Here is a 22196-nt window from a genome sequence, read left to right on the forward strand (position 1 = left end):
TTATTTAGTAAATTAGTTTGTTTCTCCTCAGATTGTTGCTGCTGTTTTGTTTTTAGCCCATCTCTTTACCCTTTTCCTTTTTTTCCCTTTTCCCTTTCCCAGGCTGTGGGTCTGTGGATCAGCCCCCCCCAGCCTCCCCCCATAGTCACAGAATCGGTCTAAACCAGCCTGTAAAACATTGACATTAACTTTGTCTTGTTTTAAAGTGAAAAAAGACTTACCTTACTTAGGTCTTTATATTGATATATAAAGTGGATATAGACTTGCTAATTGTATGATAAAACATCTTTGGACCTGTGCTAAAAAATAAAATGTCATCCTCTTTTTAGTGATGTCATTACAATTAATAGTTACAAAGTTATGTTACATTCCCTGGCTTTCATAGCATTCTTGTCTTTTGAAAAAATTTCAGCTATATGTATTAACACGTAGGGTTCTCATTCGCAGAAAATCGTCCAGTATAAAAACTTAGACTCTAGTTAAAAAAAACAGAAGTCCTCAAACCCTAACCAACAAATAATTAAATAGTAATAAATACTGTTACTTCTGTAATTAATATTTAGGACTCGTTAAACAAAGATAAACGTTCTATTGTTTTTAAGTCTGTTGGAAACTGACTATTTTGTGGTTAATGTAGTCATGTGTCTTTGGGCTGTATATTTCTTGGTGATCCTGACAACTTTTGCTTTCATGTGGAGCAGCTAATGTCAATTTTTTTACATGTGTGCGTGCAAAAAATGACTTTTAACACTTGAAATAACTTAAAGTATGGCCAACTTGAATAGCAGTAATTGCATATGAGATTATCAAACAAGTTAATTAAATGATCATTTTTATACTAAATATCCACTCTACATGTAAGTGCTTGTTTTTATTATTTTATTATTATTTGTGGTCCACAAGGCCCATCTTATTAGTTGTAGTTTCAGTTTTATTTGAGATTCTAATTGAAATGAATGTGCCGGGCATTTTAAAGAAGTGGACCTTCAATTTGTGTTGTTCATAATCAATTGCTTATATATGTAAAGTAAGTGTATACATATTTGAAAAACATTTAAAGATTATTTTAGTTCCAAAGGTCTGCATTTGTTCTGTGGCAGAGGTGGTCTTGACATAGTAATTCATGTGTTTGCTTTTTTTTTTAAGAGCCTTACTGCAGGAGACAAAAGAGAGGTGTAATGATATATTGAAGATGTCCTGAAAGTTTATTGAACTGAAATAAGAGAATGAAAAATAATAAAATAATGATTATTTTAACATCAACTCTAGGAAATTCAGTCAGTGTCTCTCTTCTGAATGCCTGCAGCTACATCCTATATCTTGCATGAGCAGTTAAATCTCTTTTTTTCTAAAAGTAATAGTTGGGTAGTAAATACATGGCATAATTTTATGTAAGTGAATGCTTTGCATTTTTTTTTCCTCAGAATCTAGCCATTTAAAGAAGGGAGTGTTAAAATTTGTAAGTACTATTCATGCATTTTGGAAATATTCATGCTTTGCAGCTTATGTAGTGCCAAGAGTGGGTCACAGTCACTACAAAATAGCAGTGCATCAGAGTTGGACATTGCTGAAGATCTGAAAAGGAAACTCTGTCAAGCCAAAGAAGAAAAAGTAGACATAATCATTAAACACAATCAAGAAGTAAGGTTTTTTTGTTCTCTTTCATTTGAGTCCTATAAGAAGTGTAAATGTGTTTCATTATTTTCTTACACGATCTGTCAAAAATGCTGTCATTAGCCAAAAAAGAAAAGCAGTGTCAAAGATGTCACAGTACAGACCTCTTACAGCTATTCATAGGGACTGATAGCAGCTCCACTGTCATTGCTAATAGTTGAAGTCACTTCACGGAAAGTACTTGCCTCTACCAGGGTCTTGTTAGACAGAATTGCCCAATGGCACAAGTAGATACAAATCACAGCTTGTTTATCCTGATGAAAGGGCTGTATCTAGTTTTACGTGTATGTGGTGTATATACATATAATATATATTTTTTATATATAATTTTTTTTGCCATAATATTAGGGCATTGTTTTAATTCTGCAGATTTCATAAATCTAGTACAGCATTTTTGTGTGTGTGCATCACATCCAGATGGGATATCTTTTAATAGTCTTCCAATGTCTTAGTTCAGATTTGTAATTTTGCGTAATTTATTGCAAAAGCACAACTATCATGACATTTGTCAAAAATTTAGAGCTCTTTAATGGAGACTCCATGCATAGGGAAATACTTAGCGTAATGAAGATGCCAACTTAAAGATTTTTCCTCACAATGCTGTGACAAATTAGTATTGAAGTGTTAAGAATTAATCTATCCAGAGTATCCATTTTTTTGCACTCACATACGTAAGGGAGGATGAGCACTGAGTACAGCTGTATCAGTAATCAATTTGGACGTTTTGCTGTTGGGATACTTACCACTCTTGCTAAAGCCAATATGACAGGTGATGTGCTGCTTTAGACTTGTGCTTGTGCAGAGAAATTACCTCTCCGGATAGCAGTTCTAGTCTTAGAGTTTGCTATGGGTGGTTGGTGCAGTTACTCATTCATTCTTGGTGCAAAATCTAGTCATTACACCAAACTTGCTTTTTACATCTGTTCATTATTGGAGTCTGCATGCAAATTAAATGGTGGCTATCTGTCCCGCAGTAAGTTGGTCTTGTGTGGCATTCTTTTCCTGCTGTCCCATTGGCTGTGGGTCTGTTCTGTAAAAATGGGTCCCAGGAGTTAAAAAATTTGAAGAGTAACCTTTTAAATTCAGAGTAAACTTAGTGTGTGCAACAAAATTCATGTGCTGTGTCATGTTGTACTGGAACCACAAAGTTGGGTTACTTTTCAAGCAGTTGAACTACCTGGGATACTTTTGTGCCAGATGTTCACAGATAATGGAAGTGCTCAAGTTAGCTACAACCACTGTTATTGAAGTCAAACTCTGTAGGTGTTCTGACTGCATTTATTCTCCATGTTCTTGTAATGAAATAACTTGGATTTTATTTTCTAGACACAGGTTTCAGTAGCGATGACTGGACTGCATTCCTTCATCAAGATGAAATTACTTTTTAAAGGATTTTTCATTCTTAATTTATTAAGTTTAGCTGTATTCTGCTTAACTACTGAATAATTATATTGGACTAAACTTTGTTCATCCTGCATTCCTGTCAGTTACTAGATGTCTGATAGTCATGAAGGATACTAGACTGTCTTTCAAGTGTTAAAGTTGGAGAAAGTTAATATAAATTCACTAGTTGAACACAATGTTCTGGTCGCTGCAGTTTTTGCCTTTAAGGTACATGAACATGCTAATATTACAGCTTTTATTTTCTTATGGTAGAATTGTTTTGGTAAATGGAAGGGGTCTTTTTGAAATACCTGAACTCAGTCCAGAAATATGAATAGTTTGACTATATAAAATAACAGGAATAATCAGTACTCATTTACACAAATTTTGTCTTTTGCAAGAATAGATTTCAAGTTCAGGTATGTGCGAATGAGTAGGTAGCTGCAAATGCAGTTGAAGTTCTTTTTCTAAAATATTCCTTAGATGTATTTCTGTAATATGCTGTTTCTTTAAGAGAGCATTCTTGCCAGTTTTCTGAAACAAATTTATTTTGTAGCTGCGTGACTATGAAATCCAGATTGTCAAATTACGATCTGAATTTGAGAAAGGAGAGGCAATTCGACAAAGGCTGGAATATGAATTGGCAATTGCCAAAAAAGATGCTCGTTTGAGAATACATACCGTAGAAGAAGAGTTAAGTGATGCAAGAAACAAGCTTGCAGAGCTGCAAGGTAAGTTTCAAAAAATCAAATGCTGAAAAATGGTAAAGTCTCTTTCAGGTCAAGAAGGGAACTGAGTTCCAGTAGGTTAAGTTCACCACTTATTGCTGCATTTTGTTGGATCTCTTTCCCATCTCTTAGACATCTGTTTTTGTAGGTCTTATGCTTGATGGCTCATGCATGAGTTAAACTTCTAAGCCTTTCATTTTGGGTTTTTTTTTTTTTTTTTTTCCTTTTCCCTCCATGCGTTCTGTTGTTCCCTTTTTAACTGCTGTCCTTGTACAGAATTTTAATCATGGTTAATCCACGTTTAACCCACACTGGATAGTAGTGTAGAGCAGTTCTTCCTCCCCATAATTAGATATGCATATATATATATTGCTGTTCATTTGTGCTATTTCCAACAACTTATTTTTCTAGCATTTCTTTTGTATTTCACCTCTTCAAAAGCATCATTTTCATCATTCTTGTCTAGTTCCCATTCTTCCTCTTTGCTTCATGTTTTATAGGTAATGAAACATATATATGGTGCAAAGTTAATCTATTCTGTGGGAATATGACAGTAGTCACAGACTAGCAGGAAAAAAATGTGTAAATAAAAATCGGCCACTTACTACCAGTCTAGTAGCTAGTCTATATTCAGAAACTCATATTTCCTTGATTATTCTCAACAGTGTATGTGAAATTTCTTACCTCACTTGGAGGTCAATGTCTAGTTACTGAAGTAAATATAATACCTTATAATCTAGTAGAGGAGGTGTATTTGAGTTTGAATCTTAGATTTTTTTTCAGTGAAGATCTCAAATTGCTTCTCGTGTAGAACATGTCTTCCAAGTCTCTGTAGGAGACTTAGAAACTTGGAAATGCTTGAAAGTGCCAGGCGTTTCTAAGATATTGGAAAACTGAATTTTTTAATCCTTTGGAGAATAAAAGATGTAGCAAAACATTCTTTGGGAATCTCAAGCCTGAACTGTTGTTTTCTTACTTAAAGGAGACTATCTTTAGATGCCCATTTTGCTAGTTTACATGCCAATTTTGAGTCTATTCTGATTTAGATGTGAGTAGTAGGTGTACACTTAAACATACTTAAAATCTCATTCTGTAGTACCCTGTGATGTAGAAAAAGCTGTGTTTATTGGCAGCTCCATTGTGTAACTGGCAGTGGGTGGTAGACATGGGGCCATGGCTGAACCTTGCAGGAGGAGATCAGTTGTAGTTAGCCCCACATCAGGTGAACCCACTCACCCACTGTGACAGTGTGCACATCAGTGAGCCTGTGGCACCTCTAGAAACATAGATCAGGAAGGGTGGTAAATCGTAAGAGGAGGCAAACAAGCAAAAAGAGCCAGTACAGGAGGAGAGAGATGGGTGAGGGACCTGGATGGAACAGTTGAAGAGAGGCAGGAATGGAGTAAAACTGGGTCCAAAGTAGTGATCTCCTGGCAGGGTCTGGGAGATAGGATTCCATAGGGATTCCATAGGATTCCATTCTGCCACTGGAGGAATCACAGTGTACTCACCCTGATTCCCCCTCACCAAACAGACTGCTTTGTTTTGTGATGAGAGAAATGAAGGGCAAAAACAGGGATAAGAGATTTCACAGAATTTTTCTTCCAAGTCAGTGTATTAGTTTCTTTCACCATCAGAAAGAAACTATACTTAGCAGTCTGTTTGAATTGTTTGAAATTCCCCAGATTTTTTCTTTTCCTCTGCAATTGCTGCCAAAAAAGTACAATAGTTATGAAGTTGTTTCTCAGGTCCTCTGCTATCTGTAACTTTCTGCTTATTTTCTTTGCCATTTGAAGCCTTCTGTCCTCCTGTACTCAGCTCTGGTGAGGTCGCATCTCCAGTTTTTGGCCCCTCGCTTGTGTCCAGTTTTGGGCCCCTCGCTGCAAGACATCAAGGCCCTGAAGCCTGTTCAAAAAAGGCAAAGAAGGCAAAGCTGGTGAGGAGCACAGGCATTATGAGGAGTGGCTGGAGGAGCCACTTGTCAGTCTGGAGAAGAGAAGGCTCAGGGGAGACCTCATTGCTCTCTATAACTTCCTGAAGGGAGGTTGTAGTGAGCTGGGGATCGGCCTCTTCTTTCTCGTAACTGGTGATAGGACCAGAGGGAATGGCTTCAAGCTGCACTAGGGGAGATTCAGGCTGGAAGTTAGGAAATACTGCTTTTCTGAAAGAGTGGTCAGGCACTGGAATGGGCTGCCTGGGGAGGTGGTGGAATAACCAACCTTGGAGGTGTTCAAGGAATCTTTGGATATTGTGTTGAGGATGTGATTTAGTGAGTACTGTGGGTGATAGGTGGATGACTGGACTAGATGATCTTGGTGGTCTTTTCCAACCTTGGTGGTTCTATGATTGTACAGCTCTTCAGTGCTTAGATGTGACTTTATCTGGCTTGGGCTGGACACAAATGAGCCCTTCTGTCCTATAGCCCTTGTCAATATTTCCTCCTTTGTTTTGTTTTTTTTTTTTCTCCCTGTTCTTTCTGAGGCTTCTTTTGACTGGACTGGACTTGAGCAACACTAAGATTCCTTGTAAAGGGTAAGCATTTTCTCACTGGCTTACCTTGCCTTGGGTTAGAGAATCACAGAATGGCTTGAGCTGGAAGGGACTTAAAAGATCACCTAGATCTAGCTGCTCTGCAATGGGTAGGGACTTCTTTCAGAGACCAGGATGCCCAAAGGCCCATCCAGTTTGGCTTTGAGCACCACAAAGAACGTGGCATGCACAACTTCTCCAGGCAACTTATTCCAATGCCTCACCACCTAAATAGTGAAGAATTTCTTCCTGATGTCTAATCTTAAATTTGTTCTCATTTCATTTGTAACTCGTACCCTTGTCTTGTTGCTACTCTTTCTGATGAAGAGTCCTCCACCTTTCTTGTAGGTCCCATTTATATACTTGTCAATGGTTTATGGGCTGGTGTGGCCTGGTTCTGTGACTAACCAGATGGAGTGAGCCATGGATCTGAGCCCCAGAAAGGGGTAAGGGAAAAAGATAGAGAGATGGGCCTAAAACAAAACAGCAGCAATGATCTGAGGTGAAAATAACTATTTTACTTAATACCAGAATGCAAGATAACACACTATAATACAATATAATTAGAATTAAAATTAATAAATTAAAAGAGAGTGTGAGAAAACTGAAAACCTGACACTAATGCTGAGGCAAGACATGCATTTGGAGCGAATAGAAGGGAGGAGAGCCAGATCCTGTGACTCTACCAGAGATTTCATCTCTTCTCTGAACGCAAAGTCCAGGTATGGGACTGGGGTATGTAGTTGTTCTTCTGGGACAAGTACCCAGAACTGGAGCATTTACTCTTTAACTCCCAGTGCACTACATGATGTTATGATGTGGAATACTGATAACCAAAAATCGTAAAACCACAACAATATTGGAAGGTTGTAGTGAGATTTTCTCAAAGCCTTCTCTCATGTTGAACAAAGTCCAACTCATCCTCTTTTCAAGAGAGGAGGTGGTCCAGTCTTTTGATTGTCATTTTGTCTCTCTTCTGGACCTCTTCCAACAGATCTATTTCATTCTTATGTTAGGGGCCCCAGAGCTGAACACAGTACTGCAAGCAGTGATTCCTGAAAGCAGAGTGGAAAGCCAAAATGTTCTCTTGATCTGCTAGCTATACTGCTTTTGACACAGCCCAGAATATGTCTGGGTTTCTGGACTGCTACTGCACACTGTTGATTCATGTTGATTTTTTTTGTCCACCAGTAGCCCCAAGTCTTTCTTTGCTGGGCTGCTAAAAATCTGCTCATTACTCAGCCTGTATTTGTACTTGGGATTGCTACGATCCAGATGCAGGATCTTGCACTTAATCTTCTTGAAGTTCATAGGGCTTGCAGGGCTTGCACTCAAGCCTGCCCTCTCTGGATGGCATCACAGAATCACAGAATCACAGAATTGTAGGGGTTGGAAGGGACCTCCAGAGATCATCGAGTCCAACCCCCCTGCCAAAGCAGGTTCCCTACAGTAGGTCGCACAGGTAGGCATCCAGGCAGGTCTGGAACATCTCCAGAGAAGGAGACTCCACCACCTCCCTGGGCAGCCTGTTCCAGTGCTCCGTCACCTCACTGTAAAGAAGTTCTTGCGCATGTTTGTGCAGAACTTCCTATGCTGCAGTTTCCGGCCGTTTCCCCTTGTCCTGTCTCCACTCACCACTGAAAAGAGTCCAGCCTCACCATTCTGCCCCCCACACCTTAGGTACTTATAGACCTGGATCAGGTCCCCTCTCAGTCTTCTTTTCTCAGGGCTGAACAGACCCAGTTCACTCAGCCTTTCCTCATAGCAGAGATGCTCCAGGCCCTTCACCATCTTCGTGGCCCTCCGCTGGACTCTTTCCAAGAGATCCTTGTCTTTTTTGTACTGGGGAGCCCAGAACTGGACGCAGTACTCCAGATGAGGTCTTACCAGGGCAGAGTAGAGGGGGAGGATCACCTCCTTTGACCTGCTGGCCACGCTCTTTTTAATGCACCCCAGTAAGCCATTGGCCTTTTTGGCCACAAGGGCACACTGCTGGCTCATGGCCAACCTGTCATCCACCAGGACACCCAGGTCCCTTTCCGCAGAGCTCCCCTCCAGCAGCTCATCCCCCAACCTGTACTGGTGCATGCAATTATTCCTCCCCAGATGCAAGACTCTACACTTGCTTTTGTTAAACCTCATCCGGTTTTTTTCTGCCCAGCTCTCCAGCCTATCCAGGTCTTGCTGAATGGCAACACAGCCTTCAGGCGTGTCAGCCAATCCTCCCAACTTCGTATCATCGGCAAACTTGCTGAGGGTGGCCATTATCCCCTCATCAAGGTCATTGATGAAGATGTTGAACAAGACCGGACCCAGCACAGACCCCTGAGGAACACCGCTAGTTACAGGTCTCCAACCGGACTCTGCACCACCACCAACGACCCTCTGTGCTCTGCCAGTCAGCCAGTTCTCAACCCACTTCACTGTCCACTCATCTATCCCACACTTCCTCAGCTTTGTTATAAGGATTGATCATCCCTTGCCTCCACTGTGGCTTCACTCAGCGGGTTTTCCTATACTCATAAAATCACAGTATTGGGGTTGGAAGGGACGTCAAAAAATCATCTAGTCCAATCCTCCTGCTAAAGCAGGTAACTGCAGTAAGTTACACAGGCACCCAGACAGGTCTTGAATGTCTCCATAGAAGGAGACTCCACAATCTCTATTTGCAACCTTTTCCAGCGCTCCGTCACCCTTACTGTAAAGAAGTTCTTCTGTGTGTTTTTATGGAACTTCCTATGTTCAAGTTTTAGGCCATAACTCCTCATCCTATCACTATGTACCACTGAAAAGAGCCTGGCCTCATCCATTTGCTTCCCTCCTCCCTTCAGTTATTGATAAACATTTATCAGATTCCCTCTAAGTTATCTTTTCCCTAGGCTGTACAGTCCTGGGTTACTCAGTCTTTCCTCGTACAGGGGATGCTCCATGCCTTTCATCATCTTTTTTTGGCCCTCTGCTGGACTCCTTTTAGGAGATTTCTGTCTTTTTTTGAACTGGAGAGCCCAGAACTGGACACAGTTTTCTAAATGTGGCCTCACCAGGGCAGAATAGAGGATTCTTTCATTAGGTGGGCGCATAGTCTTTATAGTCTTTAACCGCATTTAACTGAACTCAGAGTTAAAATAGTAGAGACTCAAATCAGTTAGAAGTGTAGAAATACACTGACCAAATATTGTGGAATTCTGAAATTAAGTCCTCTATTCTACAGAGCCTCGCTTGAAAGAATTAGCTCAAGTTTTTAATCTTATCCAAGAGGAGAAGAACTTCAATTCATAAAGATCTCTAAAAGCATTCTTATATCCTTATGAGAAAGATGCTACTCAAGCCTCAACTTCTTTCCTTTTTATAGAGGAGGTGGTGCCCTCCTGTGCTAGATATATTTGTTGTAATGTTCCAGAGAGTATCACAATACGTAGAAGAACCAACACTCACATTTTTTTTCTGAGTGTGCTTAGCAGTACTTTTGTCATCTTTCTTTCTCTTTTTCTGTAAACAATAGTGTTCAACGAAAAGCTTCAGCAGAGACTGGTAGAAACTGAGAAAACATTTCATGTTGCTCAACAGAAGTGGAAAGAACAACAACAAAGACTTGCAAGTGAAAAGGATGATATTCTCAGAACACACAAGGATGAATATGAATTGCTTCTTAAGGAAAGAAGTGAGCTAGAAAGCGTTTTGCAGGTATGATCTATTAATAGCTTTGAAGATGAATTGCATGAGATGATGCCTGGAACCTTTTTTGGTGCAAAAGGCTAGGTAGTGGATTGGAATTTTTTCTGGTAGAGAAATCTCCCTAATACATAAATGTTGCAATATTTTTTCTGAAGAGCATAACTCTGTGAAGTTACACTTACTGTTTTGCAGACTTTCCTGCTTTGCTGGAATGTAATACAGCAGGTTTCATGTTAAGCAGCTAAACCAAGTCAACAGTGCACAGTGGCGGTGAGGCCCACTTGTCCTTTATATAGTTCAAAGCTGAGTTAATAGAACCAGGGAAGCCTAAGACCTAGCTTCTGACTCAATTTTCCTTTCACCTCCCTTAGCCTGTCTTTTGTCTTTAAGCACAAAAATCACTTGTACAATATGGAGATAACACGTTCATGGAATCCAGACTGTGATAATGGGATTTCCAAATGTGTGTTGTATGTTATTCGCTCCGTGCAACATAGAAGAATGTGATAAATGTCAGTGAAGTTTTAAAATTTCTGTAACCTTAGCACTGGTAGAAAGAACTGCTATTGGAAATTCAGATAGGAAAAAAAAAATTTAGTGTTTAGAGGTGATATGTCTTATGCTGTGGATTTTTATTCTTCAGATAATTAATTTCTATGTATTTCTGGTAAGTGCAGTTGGGCTGCACTGGCATGCATAAATCCCTTAGATGCAAAATATGTTTATGATTTTAATAACTTTTATGCTCTTTTCACAATCAAGCAATTCAAAATAATTATATTTCAAAGAAATGTAGTAATAAGCTGTGGAGATGTTAACATGCCCAACCATTGACATATGCCACTGGGATAGTAACAGTTACATAATTATAATTATGTCATTTTAATCTCTGTAATGGAAAATTGAATCCCCATATGCCTCAGTGGTATAGCAACGCCAGTTAAGGAAAAATGAACAGGTATTTAACTACTATTAGAGAACATCTAAGAGAGGGCTATGAAGGTAGGAAAGGGTCTAGAGGGTAAGATATGTGAGGAGCTGCTCAGGTCCCTTGGTTTGTTTCAGCTTAGAGAAGACTAATGGGAGACCTCAAGGCTGTAGGCCCCCATCTCACACAGAGTGGAGAGGCAGGTGCTGATCTCTTGCGACAGCAGCAGGACCTAAGGGACTGGTTGGAGCTGCCTCGCGGGAGAGTTGTGTTGGGTTTAGGAAAAGGTTCTTCACCAAGACAGTGATTGGGCGCTGGAACGGGTTCTCAGGGAACCCATCTTGGCACTAAGCCTACTGAAATAAGTGTTTGGATAATGCTCTTAAAAATAAGAGTTGGAATTTTGGGTGATCCTGGATGGAGCCAAGAGTTGACTTGATGATGCCTGTGGGTTTGTCTTCTTGAGTTCAGGATATTCTAATACTCATGCTTTAAAAGAAGCATAGAGCAAAGGCTCTAGTAGATTTGATAGCCGTTTACTCCTATACTCCTAAGAGTGACAAATGCAGAAAACGAATATCTAAGTAGCAACTTATTTTCTGTTACTCAACTTCTGTTTTTTTAAAATGTTTTTCCATTTTATTCTTTGTAACTTCCTTTAAAACATGAGAAACTTGACTCAGTTGGACTTGTTGCAGGTCAAGCTGCGGAAAATTAGCTCTGCTTTCTTCCCACGCACTTAGCTCCAGACCTGGGGCACTGCCAAACAGTCCTCCCAGTGACACTGAACAACCCGTGCCTGGCAGCTTGGAAGCTATGTTCTGACAGCAAAGTTACCTCTTTAACTACATTATGATGCTGTTTATCAGATTCTATACAGTACCCATAGGAGCATCTATTAAAAAAGATAAGAGCAGAGAGAATTGTTGAATTACATCTATTCCAGAGTACTGTGAACTTTCTTTTCAATCCTTTGAAAGCAGGATGTAGTAAGAAAGATGCAATTAGACTGAAATCAAGTGGTGTGGCTGCATTTGTTCTTGTGCTTGCAGAACGAGTTGCACTGTGTCAACAGTTTGGCCAGTTTTGGGCTGGTTCTGTGACTAATGGGGCAGAGGGACCCACAACCCCCCCCATCCTGAGACAGAGGGTGGGGGTTAAGAAAAAGGGATGGAGGTGGTCCTGAAAACAAAACAGCAGCAATGAGCTAAGGGAGAAAACTGATTTACTAAATATGATGGCAGAACGCATGAATACACAATATATTACAATATAATTGGAATTGTATAAATCAAATAAAATGAGAGAGTGTCCAAAAGTGGAAGGTCTTACTGTAATACTGAAGGTGAGATGGCTAGGGAGCCCACACTGTAGAGATGAGAAAGAAGGGGCAGTCTTGCGATTTGTGAGACATTTTGTCTTTCCTACTAAATAGAGAACAGGAATGGAATAGTGGAAGTCTTCTCAGAGGAGAAAAACAACATATCCCAGAACCAGGTACTCGGAACTATCAACAGAATTAGAACTGGAGCATTAACTCTCTAATTCCCAAAGCACTACATGATGTTATGATGTGGCATACCAGTAACAAAAGTCTTAAAACCATGACGCGCTGTATTGCTGTGTTAATACTTGAGAGACCTGGTTGTGGACGAAGATCACACAGCACTGTGTGATTTTGTTTAGTTTTGGTCTTACTTTATACAGATTAAAGAGATTCTAAGTATGTATGCCAATCCCTCTTGGAAAAGCTGTATCTAATAAATTGTGATTCTGAAGTTGGCTGTGGAAGTCCTGAGGCATGAAAATGAAGTTAGCTTAACCTATTGAGATGCATCTCCAGTGAATTAGAAGGCACTCACAGGGATCACTGAGTCCCACTCCTGCTTCTACCCCATATTCAAACCATATATATATGATGGCGTTGATGCCTTCCTTTAGATGCTCTCTAAGACCTTAATGTCCTTCTTATGTTGTGCTGCTCTATAAACTGCACTCAGTGCTTGAGATGAGGCTGCACCAGCGCAGAGAAATCTCTTCCCTCAGTCAGCTGACAGTGCTGGGTATGATGCGCTCTGGGGTCCAGGAATGGCTGCCAGGGATCTCTGCTGACTCATCTTCAACTTGCTGTCAACCAGAGCCCCCAGATCCCTTCCCATGGAGCTGCTCCCCAGCTTCTTGTTACCTACTGTACATAAATTCAGGGTTATCTTATTCCATATGCAGAGTGTTGTTGGATTCCATGTGATTGGTGATTGTTAGACTTCAAAGTTGTCAAGATCTCTCTGCAAGGCCTTTCTACTCTCAAGAGAGTCAGCATTCCCTCCTAATCTAGAGTATTCACTAGCTTACTTAGCATAATATGCCTTCAGCTCCTGTGTCCAAGTCATTTAAGAAGACATCTAAGAGATCTGACCTCAAAATGGAGTCCTGCAGAACCCCACTAGTTACTGGCCACCAGCTTGAAGCCCACCACCCACTCACTATAACTGTGAGCCTGACGTGTCAACTGCTTGTTCAGCCATGGATTACATTTATCTTTAGCTGTATGCTAGACATTTTGTCCTGAAGAATACTGTGAGATGCAGTATCAAAGGCTTTGCTGAAATTCATGAAGCTTACACTGACTGGAGGGAAAGTAATCCTGTCTGATTTGTAACAGGCTCTTCAGTGTGTCTACTGATTATACTTTACAGCCCATCTGCTTCATAAGGTAAGAAAAATTTGGAGTTTAATAATAAGTGCAATAGCATCACCTTGTGGTTAGCCAGAAGATAGTATTATTTCCCAGAAACACTCCAGTTTTTTCTTAAATTACTTGTGTGATCGCATTGTTTATACACACATTAAAAAGTGAGCGATGTTTATATGTGTGTGCATAGTGCGTACATGCTATATGAGCATATGTGTATATGTTTTACGTAGTCAAATATTTCTCCTTGTAGTTGATGAGGGCAGGTGACTATTGGGCTAACGTAGTACAGTTTCTTACTTAGGAGAAGTCAAAAAATCTCCAAAACATTTTTTAAGGTTATGACATCCTACAACTCATACTGACTTGTATAGCTAGCTCGATGTATTCCTCTTAGTTGTAGACTGATTAATGTCAGCTACATTTCCAGTATGAAATATTTTTAAATCTTGACACAGTATTTTTCCCCATATAACTGATGTATTACTTACTTAATACATACTTTTCCTGGCTTATTTTTGTTAACATCTGGAAGGTGCACTGAAGGGATACAGATATTTAAGTGTGGAGAGAGTATGAGTAATTGTGTATTAAACTTTTCTTTTTTGCTCTGCAGTGTGAAGCCTGATGCAGGTGGGAGGAGACATTAGAGGATTAGTTTAATTTGTTTCCAGGGCTGTTATTTGCAGCATTGTATTTACTGTAGGTTTCCATTCTTAATTCATGTTTTACGCAGATGTTCCTTGTTATCTTCTCTGGGGATGCAAAAAAAGTCAAACGATAGTGGCCTGCACATGAACAAAGAGGCAAAATAAACTTACTTTCTAATTAGCAGTTTGTAATACTTAGCATGCTAGAGTGGCCCTGATTTCCTTACTGTCATGTCTGAATGATGAAAACTTTCTACCTTCAATTCAGAGGAACACCCAAAATCCATTTCTAGACTTCGGAAACAGCTTGTATTTGTTTGGTCTTCAGGTGTAAATGTGGTTCCATCAGACTTGGTTCTGCAAAAAAATCATTCTATATGAATAATTCACTTTGTCCTTCTCTTTCTCCATGCTAGGATTTATGATTAGTAATTTTTAGGAACAAGAATATGTGATGTGGCACTGATAGGAATGGGAGGGTGGTTGGACTGGATGATCTTGCAGGTCGTTTCCAACCTTGTGATTCTGTGATTCTGTGATTCTGTGTGATGAAGAAATAATAGCAGAGTGTGCAAACCAACTGAATACCTCTAGCTTATTTTCACAAAATGTCTCTTGGCAAGATATTGAATAGGATTAAATGAGCAAGAGAACTTAATGGAATCTTTCTGTGTTTTGCACAGAAAGCCATTTTAACAAATTAGGTCTCTAAAGGTTTCCAACTAAATCACAGGATTTATAGCTTCTTCCTGATCCTGGTTATGAGAAAGCTTATTCCTGTCCGCTAGACTAAAGCTAGTAATTCTGAGATTTCTGTGATCTCCAGCTTAAGTATGTGTTAGACTACTAGGAGTTCATTATTTGGCTACTTTTCTCCCAGCCAGCTGTGTTGTAGAAGTGAATTAGGTAGCAGTGACTCCATGGAGTTGTGTAGTCCAGCAGTGCTATTAATTATCCTGCTCCATACCTTCTCTCATTTTCTGAATGCAGAAATTGGAATGGGGAGCAGCATCTTTATTGAGAGATAGTCTGTAGATTCCATACATAATTGTTTAAAGTAATTCAATTTCTGGACAAATGTCTTTCTAAGATAAGCAAAAATGAACATTTTAAGTTTATGGAAGTAACCAATTTTAAAAAGACTGATTTGATTTCAAGTTCTATTAATAAAACCAAAGCAAAATCAAACTTCCTGTCCCTATGTATCCTTTTGTCCAGTGCAATTGTATGCTTTCCTTCCATCACTGACATTTGGTAGGATGGTAGAAGAGTTTGGAAGAGTAGCCCTTTAAAGTTTCCTGTGGGGGATTGTCTCTGTTTTTACTATAAGCGCAGAAAGTCATATTGATGCTGATTTTTGAACCAGTGCATTTTGCCTGGTGGTGAATGAAGAACTTACATGCTCTTGAGCAAGCGGCTCAGTTGACAGGTTGGATTTTAATAAATGGTAATTCATTCTCTGTCCCCAGAGTGTTCCTTTTTTAAGCTCTGCATTATTATTATAAGACTTTAATAAAAGTATTATTTCATTCTCTCTTTTTTTTCTTTTTCTTTTTTTTTTTTATTTAGAAGCAGAATAGCGCTCTGCAAAACTTAAGTAAGAAGGTGAAAGATATGGAGCTGGAACATCGTGACTGTTCAGAAATGCTCACTCGTCATGTACACAAGCTTGAACACAGTGCTGAACAAGAGGAGCAGCTTAAAAAAGAACTCGAAGTAATACTTTTTGTTTACCGCTATTCCTCTCAAGAAACACCGAAGCTCTGAGCACTTTTGTTATTGTGGGATGAAACCTCTCAGTTTTGTGCTGATTTCTGTTTACAGAATTGACAGAATGTTGAACATCCATTTTGCAGAGCAGCTGAATAGACCAATGCCACTGTGTTACTCACTTGAGACTGGTGTTAGAACAGCATGAAAACAAGGCTGAGATCAGGAAACCTTTCTTTTCTTTGCATTCTCTTTAACCATGTAATGTCTTTTTTTTTTTTTTTAAATCCTCTGTTCTTTTTTGCTTAGGGTTTCTTATTTTTTTTTGCACAAGTTTTTAGAATAAGTAAACTTGAAATGGAAAATATACTAGAGCTGAGAAAGGTGCCAGATGGTGTACGAGGCAGAGAGAATAACATACCAGCAGTGATGCTTTACAGCACTCCTATCTATGCCTAAATGCTAAAGGCAGTTTTAGTTTGTGTGTTGAGTGATACCTGTTACTGAGAAGTCTCAAGCTTTTCCAACTAGTGTCTTCTAAATGAATTTCTTTTACTAAAATGCTGTTTGCAATTTTCTCCAAAGTTTCATTATTTTGTTCATCTAAGTTACTGTAGTAACTGCTATCTGAACGTGTGATCTGAACCAAGAGATTCATGACAAAGGATTTGTCACTGGTAAAAAGTATAGAAACCAGATGTCTCTTTATGATGTAAGTTTCCTACCAGAGATAGTTTTAGACGTTTTCTATGACTAAGTTCAGAAAATTGGCACTGCTGGAACATTAGGAGTCCTTAAGAATAATGTAATGTACATTTTTTAGCTGTACATCATTAGTTTGTTCTTTCTTGTTTTTCTCCTTAAAGGCAAAGAAAATATTTAGAGAATTGGTTGCTAGAAAGTTAGAACACTGCAGTAAAGGTGAAGTACAAAAGAAAATTACTGCAGGGAACATCAGAGCTTGTCAACTAAAAGCACTGATTATTGATGAACAAAGTAGACATCTCTACCCTCAGAGATCTATAGGAAATCTATTGTTAGGTACTGCAAGGTGCATATATTGGCCTGGACAGAATTGCCTTCAGGTAGGAAAGTACTACAAAATTTGAATAGGTCTTTTAAAACAAAGATTTTTGCTTCAGCGGGCTTTCATGAGGGCTGTTTTTTTGTGTAACTCCAGGACATAAAATATTAACATAGAAATCATGAGCTGAAAGGAAGAATAAGGCAGGCAGTGGTTTCTCTCTTTAAGTAATTTAATTGGGTGTATTTACCATCTGTAAATTTATAAAGGATGCGCTCAGTTCTTCAGATATTTAACCGTGCGCTGGAGGTGGTTTTATTATGGAATGCTATATAGTAGCCAAAATCAACTAAGATAACTTAATTATGGCTTAAGTTTTATTAGAATCAATGTATTGATCCCTTTAATCTAGTGAGAAAACAATCTACACTACAGAGAAAGTATTCTTGTGGTATTTCCAAGTGTAGTTGTTTAAGCAACGATGAGGAAGGTAGGTGATAAATGCCCTTGCATAGGAGGTTTAAGCAAATGAGCACAAGTTCGTCTATATAAGAATAGTGAAAAGTAAATTAAACTGCAGTGCATATACTCTGGTCTGCTTGCATCTCACCATCGTAAAAGTAAATTTCAAATGTGTAGATGTGAGAAAGGACCTACCATTCTGTGCTTAAAATTAGGTTAATAGGAATCTCTGGGAAAAAAACAAAGCAAATCTGTGCTTTGAGAAGTAGAAGCACTAGATGTTTTCCATTTATTGGTTATCTTATTTAGGTTATTGCTACCTGGAGACATCACACTGGGTGGTAGACTCGCGCTCTAGGGTTTGTGACAGCAACATTATCTGTGCTGTACAAAATACCTGCATCCCTGTTTGTTGAGCAGTTTGTTCTGCCTCTTCTGTGATTATGAAAGGCTACCAATTCAAAATTTCTGAATTGATTGATTATCTGATTGATAAAACCTATTTTAAGTTGGTGTGTCAGCCATGATCCTGTCCTCAAAAAATTAAGCATACCGGGAAGCAGTTTAGTATTAACAGAGCTTGAAGTCTGAATTGCAGCCTTTCTTGTTCGAAGCCTTTCTTTGATTTATACATTTGTCTTTCTACTTATTCTCTTGCATTCTGGAACTCAATCAGTTAGAGATATTTTCTTTCCTTCCTGAAGAAGCAGAGTGGAGGGACCTCAACAAAAAAGACCAGGTATGCTCATCTTCAACTTAGTGTGGCTACTGGAGCTTTCTCCTTGGAAATTGTGAAGGAAGCAATGCAGAGGTATTCAAGGTCAGATCTGTTGGATAAAGGAGGGGGAAGTGAGCACCGGGTTCCCTCCTAATTGGTGGAAGGAAAGGGCCATGCCCTGTTAAAAAGGCATGCTGCATTCCCACATAGCCTTAGGTGCTTCTGTGAAGCCTGGAGATTGTTGAAATTTAAGCTCATTGCTATGTATAGAATTTCTTCCTCTCTACCATAAGCAGCTGCTTTGTTAGCATGATCGCTTCTGTACATCATATTCTCAGTTGCCACTTTCTTCCTGTGTATTGTGGAAGAAGCATTGAAGAAGGGCAGTAAAGTCTGAGCAGTAGTTCTCACTACATGCCAATATGTTGCAGTTTCCGTACAGTTCTGTAATACTCTCACATGGTTCTGTGTCAATTTTAAACTCCTCACTCTGTGGGAATAAGTACTGCCTATTAGAAATACAGGTATTTCTGTTAATGTTCTGATGATCAACCTGTATTTAAAGCTGTGATTAAATTATTGATGTTATTTGTACCTGTAATGTTGATATTTGAGGTGGATTTCCATTCAGAGGCCTTAAAGTAGTGCACCTCAAACAGAAAACAATTTTTTTTTCATGTAGTAGTCCTGTATTTGTTTATCTCTCTTCATGTTATGGATTGCTTTTTTAAATTTCTCCTTAAATTGGAAAACAGTCTCAGAAGTTACCACTATTTAAATACTTATGCAGGCTACCTTATTATATAAGTAGGCAATAAATAGGAAATGTGTACTTTAGTTTTTTGATGACATTGATAATCTTAGGGAGGTTTGTGTGGAGAGCAGGGTTGTTCCAATTAAAAGGTCATCCTTTAATTTTTTGCTATTCGCTGCCTCTTCATGTGCTCTTAGGATGAAGTTTCTCAGTTTGCAAAGCTGTTTACTACCCTCTGCTGGACATAAGAGAGAAGTCCATGAAAAAATACTTTCTGCTGTAATAAATGAAATGAAAAATTTAGAACTCTCTGACGTTCCTAGAAAAGATTATATCTATTACATTGTAATAGAAAGAAAGAAGAAGAAAATTCTTAACCTCCTCCCCCTCTTTTTTTTTTTTTTTTTTTTTTTTTTTTAATATTACTCAGGTGTTCTCCCTCAATTATTATTCTGAACATGATCTGAATGAACATATTTCTAGTTTCTGGGGTATATTTCTAGTTTCTGGAGTAAGAATTGATGTGAATGATTAGTCTGGGAAAATTACCGTTATTCTGTTGTAAAATAGCTGTTCAGCTTGCAGCAGTACCAAATGTGGTGTATTGCTGCGTGAGCCTGGGGTCCTTCTGAACACATACTCTACCAGGAAAAAAACTGAAGTTGAAACCTTATTATTGTTCTGTCTCTTTAGCCCAAGATTCACTAGTCAAATTCTTGATATATTTGTACTGAACTCATCAAGATCCTACTATTAATGAATGTTAATTTTGTGGAACCTGAGTCTTTTATTTTTGCCCTTTGCTCCTCTAACTCTGGAAGGATGATTTCTTGGGAAATATAGAGCAGTTTGTATATAAAAACAGTGTTTTTTGTAATGTGTCTGGCTGCCAAAAAGCTGGGTAGGAAAGCTATTTGGTGAACAAGGAATGAGAGAGGAGTGTGGATTTTTATCATGAAAAACAGAATTATTGTTTTATAAATTTCAAACTCTGTCTTGTTCATGGAAATGTGGTGACACTCTATTTTCTGTTATATGTTTTTGAGGTTGCTGACTCCCAGAAATTTGGAGCTCAAGGTCTGTCAAGGTTTTTAAGCCTTTCTCTTGAGTCTTGAAAAATGTCCCATAACTCGGTTCATTTTATTTCAGAGACTTTGAATATATTGCTGTATTTGTGATACTTTGAGTGTGTTGCCGTTTTAAGATCAGTCCCTTAGCTTTCAGAAGGTCTTTCTGTATTCCCCTCCTTCAAGTATATAGACCTTTCACTGTGCTGCTGAACATGTAGTCTTGCATTACTTTGGCAAAGCTGCTATAATGGAAAAATGACTGGGAAGAAAACTTGTTTGAGTGATGGTCCACCTCTGCATTTACAGAAAGTGTAAGTATGTGTAATAATAAAGTACACGTAATAGTGAAGTTGTGAATGTACTAAATTTCTTACTGTATACAAGTTAGTGAATTGAGAAATTGAATCTCAGATAAAAGCAAAATTGTGAACAGACAAAATTAACTGAATTGCAGTTATATAGGTCTCGCAGGAAAGAGTTGATAAAGCTTCAAACAGTATAAGAAAGGACACATTCCACAGCCTGTTAACAGTGCCACTAGTTAAAATTTGAAGTCCTTTCTGTTTTGTCTGCCTGTACTCTCCTTTGTGGCTCACTCATATTGAAGCCTCCACTTCATAGGGTCTCCACACTCATCTGCACTCCCTCACAGCTCATATCTAGGAATTAAAGTTACTGTGGCTGTCTTGTATGCCCTTTAAGCACTGCATTTTTGTGGCTCCAAAGTTCAGGTTATTTCAGTGACATGCTTACTAATGTAATGCACTGTACAGAGGGCCTTCCTCGTTATCATCAACATTTTATTGTGTTATTCAAGCAAAGGTTGAAGACTTCTCACTCTTAACTCACTGTCAGACCAAAGCTGAATATTCTGTAGACCTTACTAGGATTTAGTAGTCACGCTTTAATCTTGTCTGTGTGTGTATAAAAGTGACAGTGTTGATGACTGGGCTTTTCAGTATTTTATGAACTGTGGAGAATAAGACCCAGAAGAGATACTCTTTTCCTCTGAAAGTACTGTAGGAAGGGAGAGCAATTAAGATGGGTTTGCCAACTGCAAATCAGTTGCAGATTGGGGTAGGTTTGCACTTTATCTAAAGGCAACCAAACTATAGCTGTATAACAATTCTATTGGTTTTGACTTTTTTCCTAGAGACAAGCATATGGATTATTTTATAGCCTCCAAATCAGTGTTACACAGGTCAAATATGACTCCTGTCAATGAGATATGTTACTCTTCATTTATAGGACTTCATTATAGGAAATACTGATAGCGTAGACTGCATTCCATAAAGCTGAAAGAACATTTACCTCAGTGGTTAAAAATTGCTTGTAGTTGAGTACTTTTATAGTTAATAATAAGTTGTTTATTATCTGGACAGGAGATGGCTCCACCTTACCATGATCAAGAGGCACCAGTATTTCTAACAGTAGATGGAAGTGGTCAGCATATTTTCCAAAGATGTGCTTAAACCTGACTTTTTAATTTGAGCTAGGATTTGTTGGGAAATGCTTTTAAGTTGGAAAAAGTGAGATCTTAATCTGAATGTGGAAGTACGTAAATGGAGCGATGATTCTGATCTGATGTGTGTTCTCTTCCCTGAAAACTGTTATCCTGGCTGAGCATTGCATGTAGGAGGTTGTGTACTTAAAGCCATAGAAGTGTATAAATATCCTAATAATCTTTGTACTCTAAAAATCTTGCAGAAGTTACCAAAATAGAAGCAGAGGAGGGAAAAAGGACTTACACTACCACATCTGAAGTTGATAATTATTGGAAATGTACTTTTTTTTCTCTTCTTTATTGTTTGCTGAAGGTTTTGTTCAATTAAGTAGCTGTGGCATTGCACATATACAGGATATTGGGCAGTACATTCTGAAGGAGAAATTCAGTTTCACACATACTTCAGTACTTACAGTAAGGGTGAGGAACTGAGAAACATGGAAGCCACGCAGACGCTTTGGAAAATAGTACTGCAAACTGTTGATGTTTGGAAATGGAAATTGTTGTTGGAATGTTTTGGAATGGAAATTCCATGAGTTCTGTAGTACCGTACTTGTCTGTCTTCAGATACGCTGCACGTCAGGTGAAAACAGACGTGATAGGTGAGCTCTGTCACTACCGAATATTACTGAATAACCAATGTTACCAGTGCTGCATAAGAAAAAAAGCTTCAGAGAACCCACTTATTTCAGTCC

General features: G+C 38.7%; 1 protein-coding gene across 4 annotated transcripts in view; it reads left to right on the forward strand.

Annotated features, from left to right (window-relative positions):
• Positions 1-22196, forward strand: part of CCDC171 (coiled-coil domain containing 171) — a 167029-nt gene that overhangs the window by 6320 nt on the left and 138513 nt on the right. For 2 of the 4 annotated variants that reach the window (XM_042877338.1, XM_042877339.1), the window contains exons 3-6: positions 1503-1641; positions 3614-3788; positions 9817-9998; positions 15829-15975. In XM_042877338.1, coding sequence (XP_042733272.1) covers positions 1503-1641; positions 3614-3788; positions 9817-9998; positions 15829-15975 — 643 coding nt within the window. Of the gene's footprint in view, positions 1-1502; positions 1642-3613; positions 3789-9816; positions 9999-13580; positions 13631-15828; positions 15976-22196 lie in introns of those variants that run through there. The other 2 variants (XM_042877340.1, XM_042877341.1) reach the window with 2 other exon arrangements.

This window comes from Lagopus leucura, unplaced genomic scaffold (genome assembly GCF_019238085.1).
Source record: "Lagopus leucura isolate 7727_CA_CO unplaced genomic scaffold, USGS_WTPT01 Super-Scaffold_100018, whole genome shotgun sequence".
Classification (NCBI taxonomy): Eukaryota; Metazoa; Chordata; class Aves; order Galliformes; family Phasianidae; genus Lagopus; species Lagopus leucura.